Source organism: Periophthalmus magnuspinnatus, chromosome 24 (genome assembly GCF_009829125.3).
Source record: "Periophthalmus magnuspinnatus isolate fPerMag1 chromosome 24, fPerMag1.2.pri, whole genome shotgun sequence".
Classification (NCBI taxonomy): Eukaryota; Metazoa; Chordata; class Actinopteri; order Gobiiformes; family Gobiidae; genus Periophthalmus; species Periophthalmus magnuspinnatus.
The window spans coordinates 5145314-5167340 of record NC_047149.1 but is presented as its reverse complement, the minus strand read 5'-3'; the positions used below and the strand labels follow the sequence as shown (position 1 = coordinate 5167340).

At 44.0% G+C, this 22027-nt stretch overlaps 1 protein-coding gene across 1 annotated transcript; it reads right to left on the bottom strand.

Moving 5' to 3' along the window:
* Positions 1–575: 575 nt before the first annotated feature.
* Positions 576–21609, bottom strand: LOC117393212 (dual specificity testis-specific protein kinase 2-like). Its single transcript, XM_055232220.1, has 11 exons — positions 21524–21609; positions 20670–20943; positions 11747–11868; positions 10344–10392; positions 9824–9970; positions 7984–8066; positions 6270–6360; positions 5968–6051; positions 2212–2298; positions 1589–1682; positions 576–1195 (listed from the first exon to the last, which is right to left on the bottom strand). The coding sequence occupies exons 2-11, from the start codon at positions 20862–20864 to the stop codon at positions 687–689; spliced, it is 1461 nt and encodes a 486-aa protein (XP_055088195.1). The 5' UTR covers positions 20865–20943; positions 21524–21609; the 3' UTR covers positions 576–686.
* Between the last annotated feature and the right edge of the window lie 418 nt (positions 21610–22027).

The following is a 22027-nucleotide window of genomic DNA, read 5'->3' as shown; positions in this document are numbered from 1 at the left end:
GTGTTCAGAATCAGTACTGAGTTTATCTCCTCATTTTCAAATACCATTTTGATGCGAAGGAATAGAGTTAATTAGGAGATTATGACCTTTCCTCTCTCCTAAAGAGGCAAATAGTAGTGAGGATTAGAGCCATTAAAATGTAGACAAATATTAATACAAATAATGAATGGGGCATTTGTTCAGTCTTGGCCCATTTTCAGATCAAAGCATAAACACTGTTGAATATCTGAACACCAGACCAGCACTCAATAGCACTTAAGTCATTGTACAATTACACAGCCTGCACATATTAGAAAGTGGTGGGGGGTCTGCCACCTCCCAGTCTCCATGGATATTTTATTAGTTTGCCTAGAATGTTCCAAACAGTGGCATTAAACTTTCTCAATGGAAACCACAAGGCAGCATTCACATCAGATCTTGAGGTGACCCTTAGTATGAATGCAAGTTTTTTTTAGGAACTTTAGTACAATAGAAACACAACTAATAAGATCTCCATGGAGACGAACAAAGTTCCAGAGTGCAGTATTTAAGTAATCTTGCCTCAACACTTAATACAGTAAAATACAGTTAAAGATGCATTCCACTTTTTATTTAACACAATCTTTATTAAACTTTATTCTTAACAATACAATGGAAGTACAAGGGCAGTCCTGGCAGACAGCGGCCAGAGAGAATACGATCCTTTTCTAGTCTAGCTTGGGCAGTGGACACAGGGCGCCTGGATCAGTGGGTGTGGAATGATACCCACAGCTATTTGACGGAGGAGTGGAGGAGTGGAAGGGGGGTGAAGTCAGGTTATAATACAGGGAAGACCTGTCCTGAGTGTCTGGAGAGTTAGAGGACAAAGGGCTAGAGCTCATGGACTGCTCCGACAGTCCCGAGTCCCCTGTCCCGCTGTAGTCTATGCTTTCTCCTAAAAGCTTCTCGTCTTCACTCACACTGTTCATCTGTACACTATCCTCCGGAGGAGGGGGCAGCGTGAAGGTCAAGGACATAATTGACTTACTGGGGGTATCAAAAAGTTTAATCTTGCCCCCTTTCAGGTCCTTTCTCCCAGAGAAAGGATTGACACGTGTGCGGTGGGTGGGGGTGACACAAGGGGACGTATCTGGGGAGTGGAGTATGTCCAACGGATGAGGGTCTGTCGGGAGGCTGAGTGAATGGCGATGTAGCAGGTTAACTGGAGGTGAGGCAGCTGAAAGCATAACATGTTACCATTTAATATACAACTCAAGCATTGAAAATCAATCCACTAACAAATTTGTATATACATATTATATATATATATGTATATAAATATTTTTAGATGGTAGAATGTGACTTTCAGCATTAAATGTTTTTTGTTTTCTATTCCCATGTGTCCTTATATCTGTGTAACCCTCAGTGTCCAGTAGGTCCATAGTGGTTCATGGGTGTATACTCGTCTGTCTTATACTTGTTCTAATACAGCTTATCATTCTAAACAAATGAGGATCTATTTTCAATACTAGCCTTAATTTCGATTAGCATCTCATTTTGATACTTATGCTAGATTTTGAAATGATTATGGTCAATGTTAACTGGAGTACAAAGAATGGAACAGATGTACCTTTAACCAGAGTCTGTTCCTTCTGCTTCCTCTTTGCCTGCTGCTCCAGCTCCAGTGCAATTTGTGAGAAGGACGGACGTAGCTCTGAACTCAGCTGTAAAAATACAAAAAAAAAAAACAAAATCATTTAAGTGAAATTAAACATTAAACTTACTTTTTCAGTAGTGAACAGTGCATATTGTCTTTTAATAGCATCATCATCTGTTCACTTTTGTCAACTTCAAAATTACTGTAAACATTTTTAGCTTTCTGGTCACACCTAAATCTAAACTGTGCCATCTCCAGCAGCGTCTGATTTCCAGTAGTTGGTGACATCACACAGCACTGCCCTGATTACAGCCAGCTGTTTCTGATTACAAACATCTCTGTGCAGGGGCAGAGTTTCAAGTGTGGATACCTGTTAGACCAATCAGACTCTTCCTTATACCCGCAGACCCCATCACTCCCCTGTTCTCTCCTCTTCAGTCTTCCAGACCCTGCCCCCTCCTCCCACCCTCGCTCTCCTTTAGTCCTCCAGCTACTGTCCAGTTTAGCAGTTCCATTTGAAATGTGGCCGGAGTTTAGGCATTTAGTTCCACTTTAAGGTCAAGTATCATCAAATGTGCTGAGTTTCAGTGTCATACATTACAACAGGTGATGGCCAGATCCAGGAAGTCAGGAGGGCAATCTTGCACCATGTGCTGGAATGTCTCCATGTCCAGCCCAAAGTCCTGCACAGAATAATACAATGAGGGTCAGGATTAAGAATCCATACCACATTCAAATGTGTTAACTATTAGGAAATTGACTTAATCTTGATTAGACATAAGTGCTCCAGTTAGACAGATACCTTATATGTTTGACAAAAGGTCAAATAAATGGTTGAGGGTGAATGAAAGGCAAAAACTAGAATCATGAGTTCCAGATTTTTGGTTTAATATATTAAAATATATACAATAGGCCAACCCCTCCCCGAACCGCCACCTTAACGTGGTGGAGGGGTTTGAGCACCCGAATGATCCTGGGAGCTATGTTGTCGGGGGCTTCATGCCCCTGGTAGGGTCACCCATGGCAAACAGGTCCTCGGAGACGGGTCTGACTAAGAGCGGTTCAGAAGCCCTTCATGAAGAAAAATACAACAAGGCAGTTTACGTCGCCCGGACTGGCGTTACCGGGGCCCCACCCTGGAGCCAGGCCTGGGGTGGGTGCTCGGCAGCGAGCGCCTGGTGGCCGGGCCTTTCCCCACGGGGCCCGGTCGGGCCCAGCCCGAAGAAACGACGTGGGGCCGTCCTCCCGTGGACCCACCACCTGCGGGAGGAGCCATGAGGGGCGGGTGCGGAGAGATCCGGGTAGCAGTCGAAGGCGGGGACCTCGACGACCGGATCTCCGGACATGGAGACTAGCTCTGGGGACATGGAATGTCACCTCGCTGGGGGGGAAGGAGCCTGAGCTTGTGCGGGAGGTTGAGCGTTACCGGCTAGATATAGTCGGCCTCACCTCCACGCACAGCTTGGGCTCTGGAACCCATCTTCTTGAGAGGGGTTGGACTCTCCATTTCTCTGGCGTTGCCCGCGGGGAGCGGCGGCGAGCTGGTGTGGGCTTGCTCATTGCCCCACAGCTCAGCCACTGCGTGTTGGGGTTCACTCCGGTGAACGAGAGGGTCGCGTCCCTGCGCCTTCGGGTCGGGGACAGGTCTCTCACTGTTGTGTCGGCCTACGGGCCAAACAGCAGTGCAGAGTACCCGGCCTTCTTGGAGTCCCTGGGAGGGGTACTAGACAGTGCACCAACCGGGGACTCCGTTGTTCTCCTGGGGGACTTCAACGCCCATGTGGGTAACGACAGTGACACTTGGAGGGGCGTGATTGGGAGGAACGGCCTCCCCGATCTGAACCCGAGCGGTGTTTTGTTATTGGACTTCTGTGCTAGTCACAGTTTGTCCATAACAAACACCATGTTCGAGCACAAGGGTGTCCATCGGTGCACATGGCACCAGGACACTCTAGGTCGGAGGTCGATGATCGACTTTGTTGTCGTGTCATCTGACCTCCGACCACGTGTCTTGGACACTCGGGTGAAGAGAGGGGCTGAGCTGTCAACTGATCACCACCTGGTGGTGAGTTGGATCCGCTGGCGGAGGAGGAAGCCGGACAGACCTGGCAGGCCCAAGCGTATTGTGAGGGTCTGCTGGGAACGTCTGGCGGAGCCCTCTGTCAGGGGGGTCTTCAACTCCCGCCTCCGGGAGAGCTTCTCCCTGATCCCGGGGGAGGTTGGAGACATGGACTCCGAGTGGGCCATGTTCTCCACCTCTATTGTTGATGCGGCTGCTCGTAGCTGTGGTCGTAAGGTCTGTGGTGCTTGTCGCGGCGGCAATCCCCGAACCCGGTGGTGGACACCGGAAGTAAGGGATGCCGTCAAGCTGAAGAAGGAGTCCTATCGAGCCTTGTTGGCTCGTGGGACTCCTGAGGCAGCTGATGAGTACCGGCAGGCCAAGCGTGCCGCGGCTCGGGCAGTCACAGAGGCAAAAACTCGGGGTTGGGAGGAGTTCGGGGAGGCCATGGAGGAGGACTATCGGACGGCCTCAAAGAGATTCTGGCAAACCGTCCGACGCCTCAGGAGGGGAAAGCAGTGCTTCACCAACACTGTTTACAGTGCGGGTGGAGAGCTGCTGACCTCGACTGGGGATGTTGTCGGGCGGTGGAAGGAATACTTTGAGGATCTCCTCAATCCCACTGTCACGTCTTCCGAGGAGGAAGCAGAAACCGGGGACCCAGAGGCGGACTCGTCCATCACCCTGGCTGAAGTCACTGAGGTGGTTGGCAAGCTCCTCGGTGGCAAGGCTCCGGGGGTGGATGAGATCCGTCCTGAGTACCTCAAGTCTCTGGATGTTGTGGGACTGTCTTGGCTGACACGTCTCTGCAACATCGCGTGGCGGTCGGGGACAGTACCTGTGGAATGGCAGACCGGGGTGGTGGTCCCTCTGTATAAAAAGGGGGACCGGAGGGTGTGTTCCAATTACAGGGGAATCACACTCCTCAGCCTTCCCGGTAAGGTCTATTCCAGGGTACTGGAGAGGAGAATCCGACCGATAGTCGAACCTCGGATTCAGGAGGAGCAGTGTGGTTTTCGTCCTGGTCGTGGAACACTGGACCAGCTCTATACTCTCCATCGGGTCCTCGAGGGCTCATGGGAGTATGCCCAACCAGTCCACATGTGTTTTGTGGATCTGGAGAAGGCATTCGACCGTGTCCCTCGTGGTGTCCTTTGGGGGGTGCTCTGGGAGTATGGGGTCCGGGGCTCTTTGCTAAGGGCTGTCCGGTCCCTGTATGACCGGAGCAGGAGCTGTGTTCGCATTGCCGGCAGTAAGTCAGACCTGTTCCCAGTGCATGTTGGACTCCGCCAGGGCTGCCCTTTGTCACCGGTTCTGTTCATTATATTTATGGACAGAATTTCTAGGCGCAGTCAGGGGCCGGAGGGGGCCTGGTTTGGGAACCACAGGATTTCATCTCTGCTGTTTGCAGATGATGTTGTCCTGATGGCTTCTTCGAGCCAGGACCTGCAGCAGGCACTGGGGCGGTTTGCAGCCGAGTGTGAAGCGGCTGGGATGAGAATCAGCTCCTCCAAATCCGAGGCCATGGTTCTCGACCGGAAAAAGGTGGTTTGCTCTCTCCGGGTGGGTGGTGAGTCTCTGCCCCAAGTGGAGGAGTTCAAGTATCTCGGGGTCTTGTTCACGAGTGAGGGAAGGATGGAGCGGGAGATTGACAGGCGGATCGGTGCAGCGTCTGCAGTGATGCGGTCGCTGTATCGGTCCGTTGTGGTAAAGAAGGAGCTGAGCCGGAAGGCGAAGCTCTCGATTTACCGGTCAATCTACGTTCCTACCCTCACCTATGGTCATGAGCTTTGGGTAATGACCGAAAGGACAAGATCGCGGATACAAGCGGCTGAAATGGGCTTCCTCCGCAGAGTGGCTGGGCGCACCCTTAGGGATAGGGTGAGGAGCTCGGTCACACGGGAGGAGCTCGGAGTAGAGCCGCTGCTCCTACACGTTGAGAGGAACCAGCTGAGGTGGCTCGGGCATCTGCTCAGGATGCCTCCTGGACGCCTCCCTAGGGAGGTGTTCTGGGCATGTCCCACCGGGAGGAGGCCCCGGGGAAGACCCAGGACACGCTGGAGGGACTATGTCTCTCGGCTGGCCTGGGAACGCCTTGGGGTCCCACCGGAGGAGCTGGAGGACGTGTCCGGGGTGAGGGAAGTCTGGGAGTCCCTGCTTGGACTGCTGCCCCCGCGACCCGGCCCCGGATAAGTGGAAGAAAATGGATGGATGGATGGATGGACAATAGGCCAAAATAATCAGTGCACACTGTCTCATGTGTTAAACTGTGTGCGTTCAGGGGAAATGATACCTCTTTGCGTGGCAGAATGTCAGGGTCTGCCTCGATCCTTGCGATTATCTCACAAAGGATGATACCGTAAGCAAACACATCCACCTGCAGACATGAAAACATGCAATCTGACCAAGGCTCGACACAAAAGCTGAAATTCACAAGTGCCACATGGGATTACGGACGGATCTGACATAACAAGTACTTTCATTTATATTCATACACATTTCTGTAGGCCAGCCAAATGCAACCCAATCACTTTGAAATGCAACCTTGTTTCAGGCTTGTTTTGTGAAACCAAACTGAAGACATATCATGACTACCTTTTCATTATAGACCTCTCCTCTGAGCTCCTCCGGGGCCATCCAGTAGGGGGAGCCCACCACAGCCAAGGGCTCTTGCGTACCATCCTCACTGCAAGGTAAAACAGATTTTAGTTACAATTATGAACCAACACAAATTTATGAAAGTCACCTTATAAAACACCAATACCACCTGGCACATAATAATTCAGACAAAGTTCTCCACAATGTTTAAGATAGTCTGACCAGAGCGAGCCAGTCTCCATAGTCACAGATGCCCTGGGGCAGCCTACAACCACCAAGGATCGGTAGTATATGAATAATGGCCACAGTGTAGCACTGAGAGGGCTGTCCAACCTGTGAAATATGCAAACCATTTTTATTATTTATTTTATTTAAAAAAAAATTCTTATTATTGTGTGTTGTCATGCTAAAATTTCAAATTCTATTTCGATACTAAAGAACAGACTTGATTGTTTTTAGACAATCTTGTAATTTAATGCAAAATGTCTTCAGTTTGGTCAGAACTAGATTACATGGTGTAATGAAGATAAAATGGGTCAAATCCAGTTGTGTAATTTTTTTCCAGTATCGATACTTGCTTAAATAGTTTTAGTATTGTCTAAAGTATTGATAAGTTCTATGGTGTTGTGTATTTTTAGCGTTAATATTTGATTCGAGATACTCAAAGACTTTACATAAGGAGACAACCAAAGGAAAAAAAAAAACTAAATGATGTACCGCAGGTGTCCAATGAATGGCTCTGCATCTGGGTTCAATACATCCTTGACCTTTTCTATAAATCTAAATTCCCTCCGCTGATAAAACATTGCAGTTGTGTAAACAGACATGACCTGTATGGACGAGGTCCACAGTGAGTTTAGAAGAGGGGGCAGAGCTAATGGGCAGTGTGCACTTGTCTAACAGGCAGACAATTACTTGTGGATAATACGGTTGCGTGTGCAGAACCGCAGATGTGCTGGTCAGTGTGAAATTAAAGTGCACCAACGCTGGAATAAGGGGAGAGGTTGAGGTGGACTAGAGCTGTCAAAAGTATCAAAAATCAGACACCATGCTATACTAAAACTAGTATCGAAACTAGATACTAATTTGAGCAAGTATCAATACTAAATAGTCCCATTGACAGGACGGAAATGACCCTTTCCTGAATATCTTTAGAATGATCTTGAGCTGTATCAGAACAAGCATAAGGCCACAGACTAGTATATGCCCCTGGACCACTGAGGGATTACACAGATAAGGCCACATGAAAAAATAATGTACTACCATTTACATTCTACTGTCTAAGGAAAGAGTTATTGTCATGGTATCAGTATTGATTTTGAGTATGTAGTCATATTGTATTTTATGCTATATGCTTTTTTTTTAATCACACTATGTCATCAAAACTAGCCATTGCTCTTCAATTACCTGACTATCCTTCATAATGACTTAGAAAATCCTACACGGCAGATGATTTGATGCAACTTCCTCTATATTTTAGTTTTAGATTGTGTAAATGTAGAGAAAGTGACAGTGGCACCTGGAGTGGACCAGAGGACGTCACGGTAGCTCACATTAAATACGGTCGTATCATTGTGACTCTGGCCTGTGTCTACTTCCCCTGTGCTCAAAATCAGGTTTCACATTAATAGTTCCACTGACTGCAGACGGGACATGAAAGGCTTATCTAATCAATGTTGATGGAGGGTTTGGAGAGACTTGAGGCATTGACCTGTAATCTGGGATCTTCTCTGCCAGGCCGAAGTCTCCCACCACCGCTGTGCAAACACCGCCCTCCCAGCGCACCAGGCAGTTCTATTGAGACAGGAGACTTTTTGTACAATGTATAAATAAATACAAAGGAATATACACAGCAAATCATGATGACTGTTTGGCAATTTAGCATTTTTGGTTTGCCACTAAACAAGGGTCACAGGAATTAACCTTAAACATTTATCCAGTCCATTATGGCACATTCAAAACTCTGGTCATGTTACTGAATGTCTGCATTTTTCCAGTTAATCCAGACAGTGGCTCCTTTTCTGCATCACACTAAACAAGGAACAAGTTTTTATGTAGGTCAATGGGTGAGGGATAATGGACCCATATGATTATTTGGACTTAGTAATATTGCAATAAACATGGTAATACTAATACCAGGGCATCAAAAACTTTAAATTAACCCAGAAAATACATTTTAAACAGTTAAACCATGGCAAACAGGTCCAGGGGGACGGGTCAGACTAAGAGCGGTTCAGAAGGCCTTTATGAGGAGTGTATGAGTGCACGATCAAGGTTTGCTATGTCGCCCGGACCCGCGTCACCAGGGCCCTACCCTGGAGGCAGGCCTGGGGTGGGTGCTTGAGAGCGAGCGCCTGATGGCCGGGCCTTTCCCCACGGGGCCTGGCCAGGCTCAGCCCGAAGGAACGATGTGTGGCCGTCCTCACGTGGACCCACCACCCATGAGAGGATCCGTGAGGGGCCGGTGCAGCCTGGGCGGCAGTCGAAGCTTGGGGGGCCTCGGCGACCAGATCTCCGGGCATGGAGACTGGCTCTGGGGATGTGGAATGTCACCTCACGGGGCGGAAGGAGCCTGAGCTTGTGCGGGAGGTTGAGCGTTACCGGCTAGATATAGTCGGCCTCACCTCCACACACAGCTTGGGCTCTGGAACCCAACTCCTTGAGAGGGGCTGGACTCTCCATTTCTCTGGCGTTGCCCACGAGGAGCGGCAGCAGGCTGGTGTGGGCTTGCTCACTGCCCCACAGCTTAGGCGCCACGTGTTGGAGTTCACCCTGGTGAACGAGAGGGCCTGCACGTTCGGGTCAGGGACATGTCTCTCACTGTTGTCGGCATACGTGCCAAATAGCAATGCAGAGTACCTGGCCTTCTTGCAGTCCCTGGGAGGGGTACTAGACAGTGTACTGACCAGGGAATCCTGAGACTGCAAGCGTGCCACGGCTCGTACGGTCGCAGAGGCAAAAACTCGAGGTTGGGAGGAGTTCGGGGAGGGCATGGAGGAGGACTATCAGACGGCCTCAAAGAGATTCTGGCAAACTGTCCGACGCCTCAGGAGTGGGAAGCAGCAGAATCGGTCGAACCTCGGATTCAGGAGGAGCAGCGTGGTTTTCGACCCGGTTGTGGAACACTGGACCAGCTCTATACTCTCCATCGGGTCCTCGAGGGCTCATGAGAGTTTGCCCAACCAGTCCATATGTGCTTTGCGGATCTGGAGAAGGCATTCGACCGTGTCCCCTCATGGTGTACTTTAAAAAAAAAGCTTAGCCATTTCCTTGCACTGTGCCGCCATCTTAAAAGGTGTGTGGTAATAAGGGCAGTGAGTGAGTTTGTAGTAAATTTAAATTACATAATTTGTGGAAAATAAAAATCAGCCCATAAAAACAAACACAAACAAAAACAAACAAAAACAAACAGCGATCTCTCCAGACTTCATCAGTGATGAAAAAACTATCAGGATCATCTGTGTGCATCTTTGTCCAATAGTCACTTGCTCATTTCACAGGCTATTACTGTGGAACATAGTGTGGGTGTGGAGCAGGTGCAGGGTGGTCACCTTGGAGGTGAGGTCCCGGTGGAAGATGCCTTTGCTGTGCAGATACTCCAGTCCTCGTGCAATGTCCAGGGCCAGGCTCAGGCGTAAGCTCCACGACAGGTACATGTCACTGGCCAACAGCTGCTCTAGGTTCCCTCCGTTTATGTACTGCAAAAAAAAATTATATTAAGGCCTGAAGTTTAGAAAGTTTATTTGTACTTCAATTAGGCTAGAGCAGCAAAAGCTTTGAATGCTTTGTGACTGTACAGCTAATGCAAGCTCATATTCTTATAGCCAAATATTGAATTAAAACAATAAAACAATAAAAATACCCAACTGTGCGGTGCAGGTAAACACAGATGTGGGTTTATTAATGGCCAACCTTTAGCTTCACGATAAAGGACATAAACATGTGACTATGACTTTGACTGTTTTTTCAACAAAAACGTGAGCCATTTTTTTTACATCTTTGACTATTCCATGTGATTGCTCTATACCATTATAAGATCTTACACTTTAAAGCTCTTGATCGAAAACTAACCTCTGTGAGAGCATGGAGCTGGCCCTGGTGGACGCAAACTCCAATAAACCTGCAAACAGGAAATTGAATTGTAAGAGTTAAACTTAAAAACTGCAGTTTTTTGAAGATAAAATTTAACAGGTGTGTCTCCACCAGGATGTTTGGGTGAGACAGTGTCACAATACTAAAATTTCAAAGTCAATTTTGATATTAACCCCTTAACGTTCGGGCCGTCGCCTTTACGTTACAACTTTACAGCAATGTACGTGTATTTCTGCGTCGCCCACACAAACAATCTACACATCAAATGAAAGCTACGGCACTCATTCTGAATATGTAAACATTTACACCTGTAATCATCACAGACCCGCGCGTAATTTTATGCACCGTTTTGCAGCAGTTTTGCATTTTAAACATGACAAAACGGACAAAAACAAAGAAAGTATGCAACTGAGGACACTGTGGATGTTTGTACAAGTAAAATTAGAGGAATCTCAGACCTGGAGCGGTTCATGGAACCGAGTGACGATCTCATGGTGGACTTAGCAGTAGTAGAGGACCTTATGTCTTGATGGATTGGGTGAGAATTAATATATTTTATATACAAATGTATATATGTATTTGTGTTTTGATCTAATATGTAAATGTACAGTAATAGAGCAGCTGGGTGTGCAGACACAGATTCCTCTCAGAGTGTTCAGTAGAGCCTCATTGATGTCTATGGGCTGAAACATTCAAAAGTTATTGCATTTCTTCCAAACGTTCTCCAAATGTCTCCATTTGTATAGGTTTAGAGGGCTGGATTTACTAATGATAAAATGATTGTAAAACTCATTTTTATAGATATTGACCTCAAATTTGAAATGTGAGTGGTCAACAAGATTTTCATTTGAGATAGAGTATTTTCGTCCCCAGTGACCTACTGCAGCTTTCTACACCTTCATTTTAACAAAAAAAATGTAGGCAAGGATGAGAACTTTTTTTTTTTAAATGTGTGTTCTAAAGTGTATAAATGCTTACCAGACAAACTTAGTGATTCTGACACCTGTGGGTAAAACTATAGGGTGTTACCTTTGCAAAGACCCCAAACTTGTGTATTTACTACTGAGGGTTCAATAATGTGTTCATTTTAATTTAGAGAGGTCAGAACAAAGGCAATTTCACTAAAATGACCCGGAATGGTAAGGAGTTAAGGAATAGACTCAGTACTGATTCCAATACCATGATAATAAACTTTTAGACAATAGAATATGATTTTACTCAGATTTTACATAGTGGTCCATGGGTGTATACTAGTCTATGTGTCTTATACTTGTTCTGATGTAACTCAAGATCATTCTAAAGATGAGTATCTAGTTTTGATAGTAGATAGGTATTGATTAGTATCTGATTTGATACTTTTGACAGCCCTGCAGGAGGCGTACCTGAGGATGTTGGGGTGAGACAGTCGATTCAACAGTTGCACTTCTTTGAGCAGGTTGGCCTTATTACAGGGCAGAGTGTTCATCTTTAGAGCCATGATCTGTCCAGACTCACGGTGCTGCACCTGTGGTATTCAGACAGACATTAATCAAGTTCAGTTTTTCCACAAATGTTTGTTGACAACCACTTTATTAAAGTCTTGTATTTGTAGTTATGTCTGTTAAAGCAGTAAGAGGATGCACCTTTGTCAAAGTGGCTCATTTTGGCCCAACACAAAGTGTAATGAAATAAATCCTTTCCGACTCATCCTTTAACAACAGATAGCTGCTTTTTTCCACAGTGGCACAATGTAAACTGTAAAGTATGGGAGGGAAAAAGTATGAGAGAGTATGGGAGGGCAGGAGGGAAAGAATATAGGAGAACAAGCAATAAACGAAACACATTAATTCTGAGAGAAAACAAAGTGCAGGGCAATCTCAATACTTTTTCATATTTCACACTTAACGGAGCTCAGGGTGGTGTCGTACACTTGCTAAATTGTATGAGGTGTGACAAGTTAAATTAATGGAGATAAAACATTTTAAGTTGATATTGTGGTAAATGTATTCACCAGTACTGACCTGGCAGTTTATTGGGTCGTCCCATGGCTCTTTTACTTTATAGTCAGATACAATACAAAATAAAGATTGTACGTTTGACCCCAAGCTCTATATATTGATAAGATGGGAGGAGAAACTGCAGGTAAACATGCTCAAAAGGAATTTACTTACAATAAAGTACATACAAGATTAAGAAAAGCAAGGTGTGTGGCTGTGAGTGTGCTGGACTCAGTGTAATACAGTGTGGGTATTACGAATGACAGCCAAGTATGTGTGAAGCAAAAGTGTGCCCACAAAGAAGCCCAGTGGGAGCCTAACCCTAACCTGGGCATGATGATGTAGGCAGGGCGGGGCAACAAGAGTGACCTGGATAGAAGGACAGAGCGTGGAAGAGCGGGCAACAGGGAACATTCACCCCTATATTGGCCCATAACAGCTGACGGTGTCTTCAGGCTGGGCTGCCGATATGCACCCACTTAAAGTCTGATCATATCAGAGTTTGGAGTCAAGATTTTTTAAATATGGTGTGATGTGAACAAGGACAAAGTGTTAAAAGTCCAAGGTCACATGATAATGGAATTTTCAATCGATACCAATTATTTGAAGATGTTTGTTATCGATAACCATGAAACCAATAACACATTTTAAATGAAGCAGATTTTTGAATAGTAAAACTTTAAAATGTGTATTAGTTTATGGACCTACAGTGGCTTGCAAAAGTATTCATTCCCCTGGAACTTTTTCACATACAGTCGCGTCACAACTACAAATATAAATTTATTTTCTTAGCATTTTATGTGAATGAGCAACACAAAATGGCACACAAGTGTGAAGTGGAAGGAAATATTTTACAAGATTTCCAAATTTTTAAAAAATAAAAAACTTAAAATTGCAGCGTGCAAAACTATTCATCCCCCTTTTTCTTGAATGCAGCCAGTTGCTCTTAGAAGTTGCCTGATGATTTTGTAAAGATTGAATGATGACCCTAAGGTTAAAAAGAGTCGATATGTGTGTAATCTTGTCTCAGTATAAATGCAGCTGTGCTGTGAAGGCCACACAAGTTTAAGAGAGTGTTGGAGCAAACCACAAAATGAAGTCAAAGGAGCCACCAAACAGGTCAGAGAAAAAGTTATGGTGAAGTTTAAAGCGGGGCTCGGATCTAAAAAGATTTCTAAATCTCAAGGAGCACTGTTTAATCCATCATCCGGAAATGGACAGAGTATGACACAACTGCAAACATACACAGACATGGCCGTCCACCAAAACTTACAGAACGAACAAGAAGACACTCATCAGAGATGCAGCCAGAAGGCCCATGGTGACTAAGAGATGCAGAGATCCACAGCTCAGGTGAGGGAATCTGTTCACAGGACGACTATTAGTCCTGCACTACACAAATCTGGTCTTTATGGGAGAGTGACAAGAAGAAAGCCACTGTGGAAAACCATCCATAAAAAGTCTCATTTACAGTTTGCTAGAAGTCATTGAAGGACACAGCAAACATGTGGCAGAAGGTGCTCTGGTCTGATGAGACCAAAATCTAACTTTTTGGCTAAAAGCAAAACGCTACGTGTGGAGAAAAACTAACACTGCACATCACTCTGAACACACCATCCCCACAGTCAAACACGCTGGAGGCATTATGCTGTGGGGGTGTACTTTTGTTTTGTTTTTGTTTTTTATCTGGAAATTATGTATAATTTTCTTTCTACTTAACTTATGTACCATTTTGTGTTAATTATTCACATAAAATGCTAATTTAAACATATTTAACTTTGTGGTTGTGACATGACAAAAATCAGAAAAAGTTCCAGGGGGATGAATACTTTTGCAAGCCACTGTAAATGTGACTAAAGCATATGATACTTCATATTTGTAAATATCATATATGTAACCCTTTGTGTAACAGTATTGATTTGTAACTGCTCATAAGAGTATAATTTCAGTATTTTAGCATTTTCCTGTTTGTTTTTGTGTGTAGGCAGCACGGTGGCTGAGTGGCAACACTCATGCCTCACAGCGAGAAGGTTTGGTTCGATCCCTGGGTCGCCCAGGCCTTTCTGTGTGCAGTTTTGCATGTTTCTCCCCGTGTCTGGATGGGTTTCCTCCGGGTACTCCGGTTTCCCCCATGAACCAAAACATGAGCGCCCTTCGAGACAACTGTTGTTGTGATTTTGGGCGTTACAAAAATAAAATGAATTGTATAGTAATAAGTTTAGACTTTCTATGTCCTAACTCTACCCCTAACGTTTCATACAGGCCTTCATCTCCTCTTGCCACATTGCAAATCTGGTTTTATTTGGTTATTTTCCTTATTAACAATATGCTTCAGATCAGTCAATTTGAGTTTCATGCTTTGTACAACAGAGTGCAAGGAGCGGGGCCCGCAGCACAGGGGCTCCTCCTTTAACACAAGATGGGTTCTGAGTGACACAAGCTCAAAGCAGCCACTGTGAATGATGAAAAAAGACAGTGAATATAAAGTTAGCGGAGAGAAGCAGACGCAGACAGTCCATCTGCATTGGGCTGTTAGCAGGGGCAAAACTCAGTTTGGTCAGTTTAGTCCAGAGCTGTCAAACACATTTTCACCGAGGGCCACATCAGCAAAATGGCCCTCTCAAAGGGCCAAAATAAATCTAATTTTATAACTTGTTAATTAACTGTTTCTGTATTACTTATTCAAGTTAGAAATATTGCATGTGCATTTGCCTGGATGTAAAAATATGGCTGTGTAACTGTATCTCCTATAAATTGAGGTTTTAAGACCATCATACCTTTTAATTTACCCTGTCGAGGGCCACATAAAATGATGTGGAGGGCCACATTTGGCCTGCGGGCCTCGAGTTTGACACATGTGGTTTAGTCCTCTGAACTATCCTGCAGAGGGAGTTCTAATGTATGGAGCCCTGCAGATGAAGGAAAGGAGAACAATAATATTTACAAAATAAAATATGTATTCTGTTGAAGGAATAACAATTCTCTTGAAGGAACGACAAACAACTGAATGCATTAATGAGAAATAATGCATGTTTAGTTTAAAGCTAAGGTTACGTTAATGACATGGAGTTTCACTGTTGCAGCTGCTAGAGCGGCTTGACCAATTTGTGGATATATGGAGCTAGCTGCTAGGTTAGCGAGAACATTCAACACTTTAACAAGAAACAAACGGCAGGCTATTGGTAAACCATGGAAAGCTTGAATCAAGTTGCTTACATGGACCCTTTCTCCACATATGTTGAGAGTATAGATTTTGGAAATGGTTTAATTAATGTCGTTAAACCTTCAAGTTCCTTATCAGCCACGCTAACACATTAATGTGGTAGTTATCCCAACCACAGACTGTATACTGTCAATCTATGAATCTTTATACAGTCTATGAAACAGAACTGGAGTAGTCTGTCCAGATGAGATGGTCTAGGTCAGGGGTCACCAACACTGTGCCTGCGGGCACCAGGTCGCCCCCAAGGTCTACATGAGTCGCCCGCAGGCCGGGTCTAAAAATGGCACAACTCACTAATGAGCTGGATCTAAAATTAATTTTTATTCTGTTGCTATTTTTTGATCACCCTTGCATTTATATATGTTTAAAATGATTATCTTAAAAATATGTTAATTATACGTGAAGTTTAGAAAAGTTAAGGTGAACTCTGACCTACTCAGTTCAAAGGTCAGTATTGTGCGCGTGACAAAACTAGTGCTCCGTCCGCGAGCGCAGTGAAGATGCGCTGAATGCAGTTTATGAATCCAAAAACATGGCAGAAAAAAATAATCACTGTCACAACGAAAAAAGAAATGTGCGTGTCTCATCAGCAAAGCGGCACAATGTGGAGGAACACTTTACGTGTCCCAAAAGCTCCACGCCAACTCCCCGCGAGGACGCGCACTACAGCAGAAAAAGCTTGTCAGCTAAACGCAGCTTTTGGGTAAACAGGCCTTTTTCACACGACTGGAGAAAAAAGTACCCAGTGCATACAACTGAAATAACTCCTTTTGACATCTACAGAGGACATTTATGGCTTTTCAGTGATGCCAAATGTGAAGGGGTGGGGCTTTGGTATTGAAGGGTATATTAAGTAATAAAGCTTCCTAGTTGCATCACATATACATATCAAAATACTGAATGCATATTAGTTTGAATAAAGCTTTTTAGGTGCTATAGCTATATATATATATATATATATATATATATATCTCAAAACATTGAATTTGTATATCCTTTGAATGTTGTCTAATAAGCACCATTTTTGTACTAAATTTTGAGCACTGGTTTGATACTCTAACGCTGAAACTATTCACTCATTATAACAGTCCTCCTTTAAAGACATCATTGTGTGTTCTGAATTATGGGAAGCAGTTGGGTGCTTTGCAGAAACTCCTTTGCAGAGATAAGGCAGCCAGAGGAGACTCAAGGCCGAAAAACAGACCGGTGCAGTCGGGGATGTCCGAGAGGTAAACGAGGCTGGAGGGAGGAGCCAAGGTGTCAACCTGCTCAACATAATATTTGCATATTCATGTTGTATTTTATCCCCTGGGTCAAGGGAAAGGTAGGGAGTCAGAGCGCCTGGCTGTAAGCCCTGCATACGTAGGCCGCTAGGGATAGCGCTTTTGACCCGGGTTCTGTATTAGGATTGTAACTGTCAGGGGAATAAACTTGTGAGATTTGAATTGATCCAATCCAGTCGTCATTTTGATAGAACACGCCTAACAGCATCTTTTTTTTTTCATCAAGGAAAATGGCATCCATCACTGCAAGCACATTTTATGGGAAGAGGAAAAGTGCATTTTACTTTTTGAGCAAATTTTGGCTTGAAATGTTGGTGGCATATTTAATGCAAGTCTTTTAACACCACATTTAAACACTGTTTAATTTGAACAGTTATTAGTAATTAAATGTTTAAAAAATGTCCTCTGTAGCGGATATTTGTAGTTATTTCCTCCATTTTGTTCAATTTTTTCAAATGAAAAGAAAGGGATTCAATCTCAGAAGTAGAGAGAATTGTGAATTTTTGATAGAAACTCAGATATTGAGTTGTCTGAAGATCAAGATGCAGTGATTGAATCTTCCTCTGCCTCAGAGATCTCTGAAGATGAAATTCAGGCAGAACAGTCCACATCCGAGTCCAGTCAGCATCCATTGTGGAGCAAGAATCCAAATCTTGGAGTTGGTTTTATAAATAACTTATTTTCTCTTAGAGTTGAGACTTTAATTGTGTTTTTCTCCCTTTATTGGCCAGTGCCCTCGCCATCACTTCGTGACTGGCAAGGGCATCGTTTTTCCTCGGTTTCTTCTTATTTTTCCGCCCAAAACAATTGCCCCCTGAACGTCGACGAAAAGTCCCAAATATAGGATCGACCGGCTCGGCAAAAAATTTCATTAAATTGGCATCATGACAATTTCCGGCGCACACAGGCTCGACAGCGCCACCTAGAAATTTTGAGCTTTTCAATTTAATATGGAGGCCAGACTCAGATTTCGACGAAATTCGCACCAGTGATAGAGCTCATGAAGAGAAGCAAAAAACAATTATAGCCCTATGACGGACAGGAAGTCGGCCATATTGGATCAAAATTTCTCCACTTTTTTCACTGTGTTTTCAAAACGTATCTAGTTCCAGGTTTGGTCCAAATGAGCTCAGATTTCACATGCCACACATCTAGACACATGGGTTCTCATAAAACATCCACATTTTCTCCAAATACCACACAGTTCGCCCGTACGCGGCCGCCGAAAAACTCCTTCCTGTTTCTCATTGTCCTCTCACGACCACGGACATTGCCCTACGGAGCTCACATCACATATACAGAATTATGTCATGAATGGAATGCACCATTAAATTTAATTAAAATTAACACTATAGCGCCCTTATCAGACGTGAAACGTCAACATTATCGGATTCAGACGAAAAATTATATTACAGACATGGGTCATTTATCACAGTTGGCCACCAGGGGCACAAAGACTCAAAAAAAATCTTTGTAAAATGTCTGGCACGCACATACATTGGTCTAGACATGTTGATTGTCAATAATTATCCACATTTTGGGGATATTCTTTACAGTTCATGTGTAGCATACCTTCAAATACCGGTCGTGTGTGGGGGGGCGGTTGCGCACGGGGGGCAAGGGCAATGATGCGCTTACTTTTAAGATTCAAGATTCCAACTTGATGATCCTCCCATTATTCATAGTAATGATGCCATGACACACCAAAACTGGACCCCAATAGATTATTTTAAGCAGTACATTGATGAGTCCGTGTTTGAAGGAATAGCCCTGTGTACAAATCAGCGAGAAGTCCTTGTGTTATGTTGCCTTTTTATATATTTTTTGGCACTAGTTGATTGCCATCAAGGTTCAGTTTCACATGTATGTCCACTGTAGTGGACACGTATCTGGAAAATAAACTTTAAAAAAAAAATTAAAAACAAAGTATTCAGTATTCTAATTACCCTACAAAGATGAGAATTTTAAAATAAATGAGTTTTTCTCCTGGTAGTCAGGAGGCTATAAGATGTAGTGATGTGTCATCTGAAAATTTAACAATTACTAAGATTAATAAAGTTAAAGTGCTGAATATTGATATGTTTCCCACATTGCTGTTACTGTTGATTGTGAGAAATCATTAACCTGATCATGTCTTCACATAGATGATTATCATTAATCATTATTAATAATGTGGAACTAAAGGCAAACTGAGCAAATGTGTTTTTTCAGATGAGTGTATTGAACTGGTTGCCCTTTGTATGACTCAGTGTCCATGAAATAGCTCTCCTACCTATAAACTACCAAAACTATCCAAATCAAGCGATTTTGACACTGTGCTCATGAGCTCAGTCTGGGGCCGTGTCTCAATTTGCCAAATTCGGCCGAAAATATGTACTTCAGTGTAGTTGCCATCTTGCCGAAATGGGACAGGCCGAAACCTCGGACCACCGCTGTCTTTGTGTGTATGTTACATACGTTATTTTTAATTATTTTTTATTTAATGGAAGAGATAAGGTGGTTTCAAAAGTGACATGTTTACCCTTAAAACAGCTAGTCTTGAGTTAAGTGATATGCACAGTGCAAACTGAAACGGCTGTTTTTTGTTGTGTTAACCAATTGGACTCTAGTTAAATTGTGTCTGGGTTACACAGCTATGAAAAAGAAAAAAAACTATGTATAGAAATACATTAATTTTATTATAGCTGCATTACAGATTAGAAAAAGCCTTGTGCTCTTGTTTTCACAAATACAACCACATTGTTACAGGGTAATGTTAAGACTGTATTTCACAGCCTGAGCAAACCATTGTTGAAACTTCACAAGACAATTTGTTGCAATTTTATCTGCTTTACATGATATTAGGGAACAGCTGTTTGAATAGTAATACATTTAGTTCAAGTGCTTCTGTCCTGTTGCCTGGAAAAGCCTGACCAGACTGTTCCATTGTGATAATGCAACAATCAAATACATCTTCATCATAAGGAATTTGCATCTCTCTTTGCGGGCAGAAATGTCCTCATTTAAGGGTACAAGGAAGTCCATTGTGCCCCACAGGTGAGGTGCATGATGCATAACATTGGGTATTCCTGAAGGCACACTTGTATCTCTTGAAGGCCTGATACAACCCAAGTACCAAACATTTTTAATGGGGTGGGGGGGGGTGCATGCATGCCTGCTTGGGGTGTACCTCTTTCGTGTTTATGCACAGCTTCAAATGTCACTCAAACTGGTGAATGTTGTAATAAAAAATATCCACACAAATCCCATTGCGACGATGACGTGCATAGTGTTCAGGTTGACAAGCAGCAGCGGAGTCCGCCTTCAAAGAGTACTTCAAACGGTACTTCAAACTGTATTTGGCAAACTGGGACAAGGCCTACATGACAGACGTCATCTAGTCTGCACGAAAAGCCCGTACATGTAAACATCCATCCTCTGCTCTTTGCCTCTGGATCAATAATCATTTAGTCATATTGTCACAAAAGATCAGACCCAAGTTGTAATAATCTTGTACTAGCCCTGGAGTGCCATCCTCCCAAATACTCTATTCACTTGTACCTGATCTACTTCCAAAAAGGCTTTGTTTAGACTCAAATAGAAAAACACAAGTCACATGAAAGTGTTCAGAAATGCTGGCTATAGAATCCATCACAAAAAACAATTCAACGTTAGCTAAGAAATGAACACTGAATGACTAGACAATGACTTTGGTAAGGTGTCTGAGTGAAGGTAAAGTTAGTGTTAAAAAGTTTAGCATCTCCTTTAAAACACTCAAATGAAGGGGGTAAACCTGCCAATCATGGACATTTACACTCCAGATGGAAATGTGTGCAAGACTCACCCTGAAGACCTCTGCGAAGAAGCCTGCTCCGATCTTCTCACAGGTGAAGTCATCGAGGCGTGCCAGTGTGGACACAGCACTGCGCAGGGCCCGACACGAGGGAGGCTTGATCCTGTGCGGCCCGTGGATACTGTGGATGAGGGGCCCTGCCTCCTCCGGGAAAGATTCCTGTGCAACTGTTGCAAGTTGCATCATGGCTGTGTCCAGACTGCACAGCCTGCCTCCTGTGCAGGGCTTGGCTGGGGTTTCCCTCTCCTCTGCCACTTCTTGGAGTCTGTATTAAATACAACAAGATAAGCAAATGTGATAAAGATTATTAACAATAATTACAATGAAAATGTAATAGCTCTATAAATTTTTTATTTTAAACTCATGCAGTCATATTTTATTGTCCAATAAAAGTGGACACCATGTAGGGCATTACATTTCAAGGGCATCAAGTTAAAGTTTTGTATAAGTGGATTATTAGAGCATCAGCACGAATGTGTGAGGATGGTGAGTCAGCAACTCGTCCACCTCGCTCTAGTGTGACAACTGCATACAATTTTGAGGAAAATGGCAAAAATCAAGCAGTAATCAACAGTGTATAGACAAGTAAGTGGTATAAAAAAACAAAAAAACAAATAGAGATTGTTTTAGTCTGTCCTCATTTTATCGTTCAGAAAATCTGTTTTCTTATGCTCCGGTACTTTATGTAAAACGTGTCACAGTAATGTCTACACATGGTGAAGGCGAGTGAAGATTAGGTCATATTTCTATCCGCCAAAACTTTGAGAAAGTTACTAAGCCTCACGGTTTGCCAATAAAATGTTGTAACATCTGTACCAAGCGCCAAAAGTGCAGTGTTTTCTCACAGATAACAGAAGAGTTGAAGTGTTGAGTCTCTGTCCTGTCTCCTGTGCGGGACTTCTACAGCGTCTCACACCTGGTGGGGTCTGGGGATGTGAGGAACAGTGTGATTGGTCTAACAGGTATCCACACTTCAAACTCCGCCCTGCACACAGGTGTTTGTGATCAGAGACACGTGGCTCTAATCAGGACAGTCTTTCATGAGGTCAACAACTACTGGAAATTGCTGAGGCCAGTGAAGGCAGCACAAAAGTTGCCAAAAATGACTACGAACGGTAGATAATGCTATTAAAATACCATATACACACTTTAGAAGCGAAAAGGGGGATTTAGTGTTTAGTTCCATTTCCATTTCAATTCAATGTATGTTTGTAATGCCCGAAATCACAGCAGCAGTTGCCTCTTAGGACTAAACATTAGAATTAGCCGTGTCCCAATTCGGCGGCTGCATTTTTCGCAGGCCCCGGTGAAGGCTGCTCCTCCATGAGCCTCCGTGTGCCGCAAAGGCC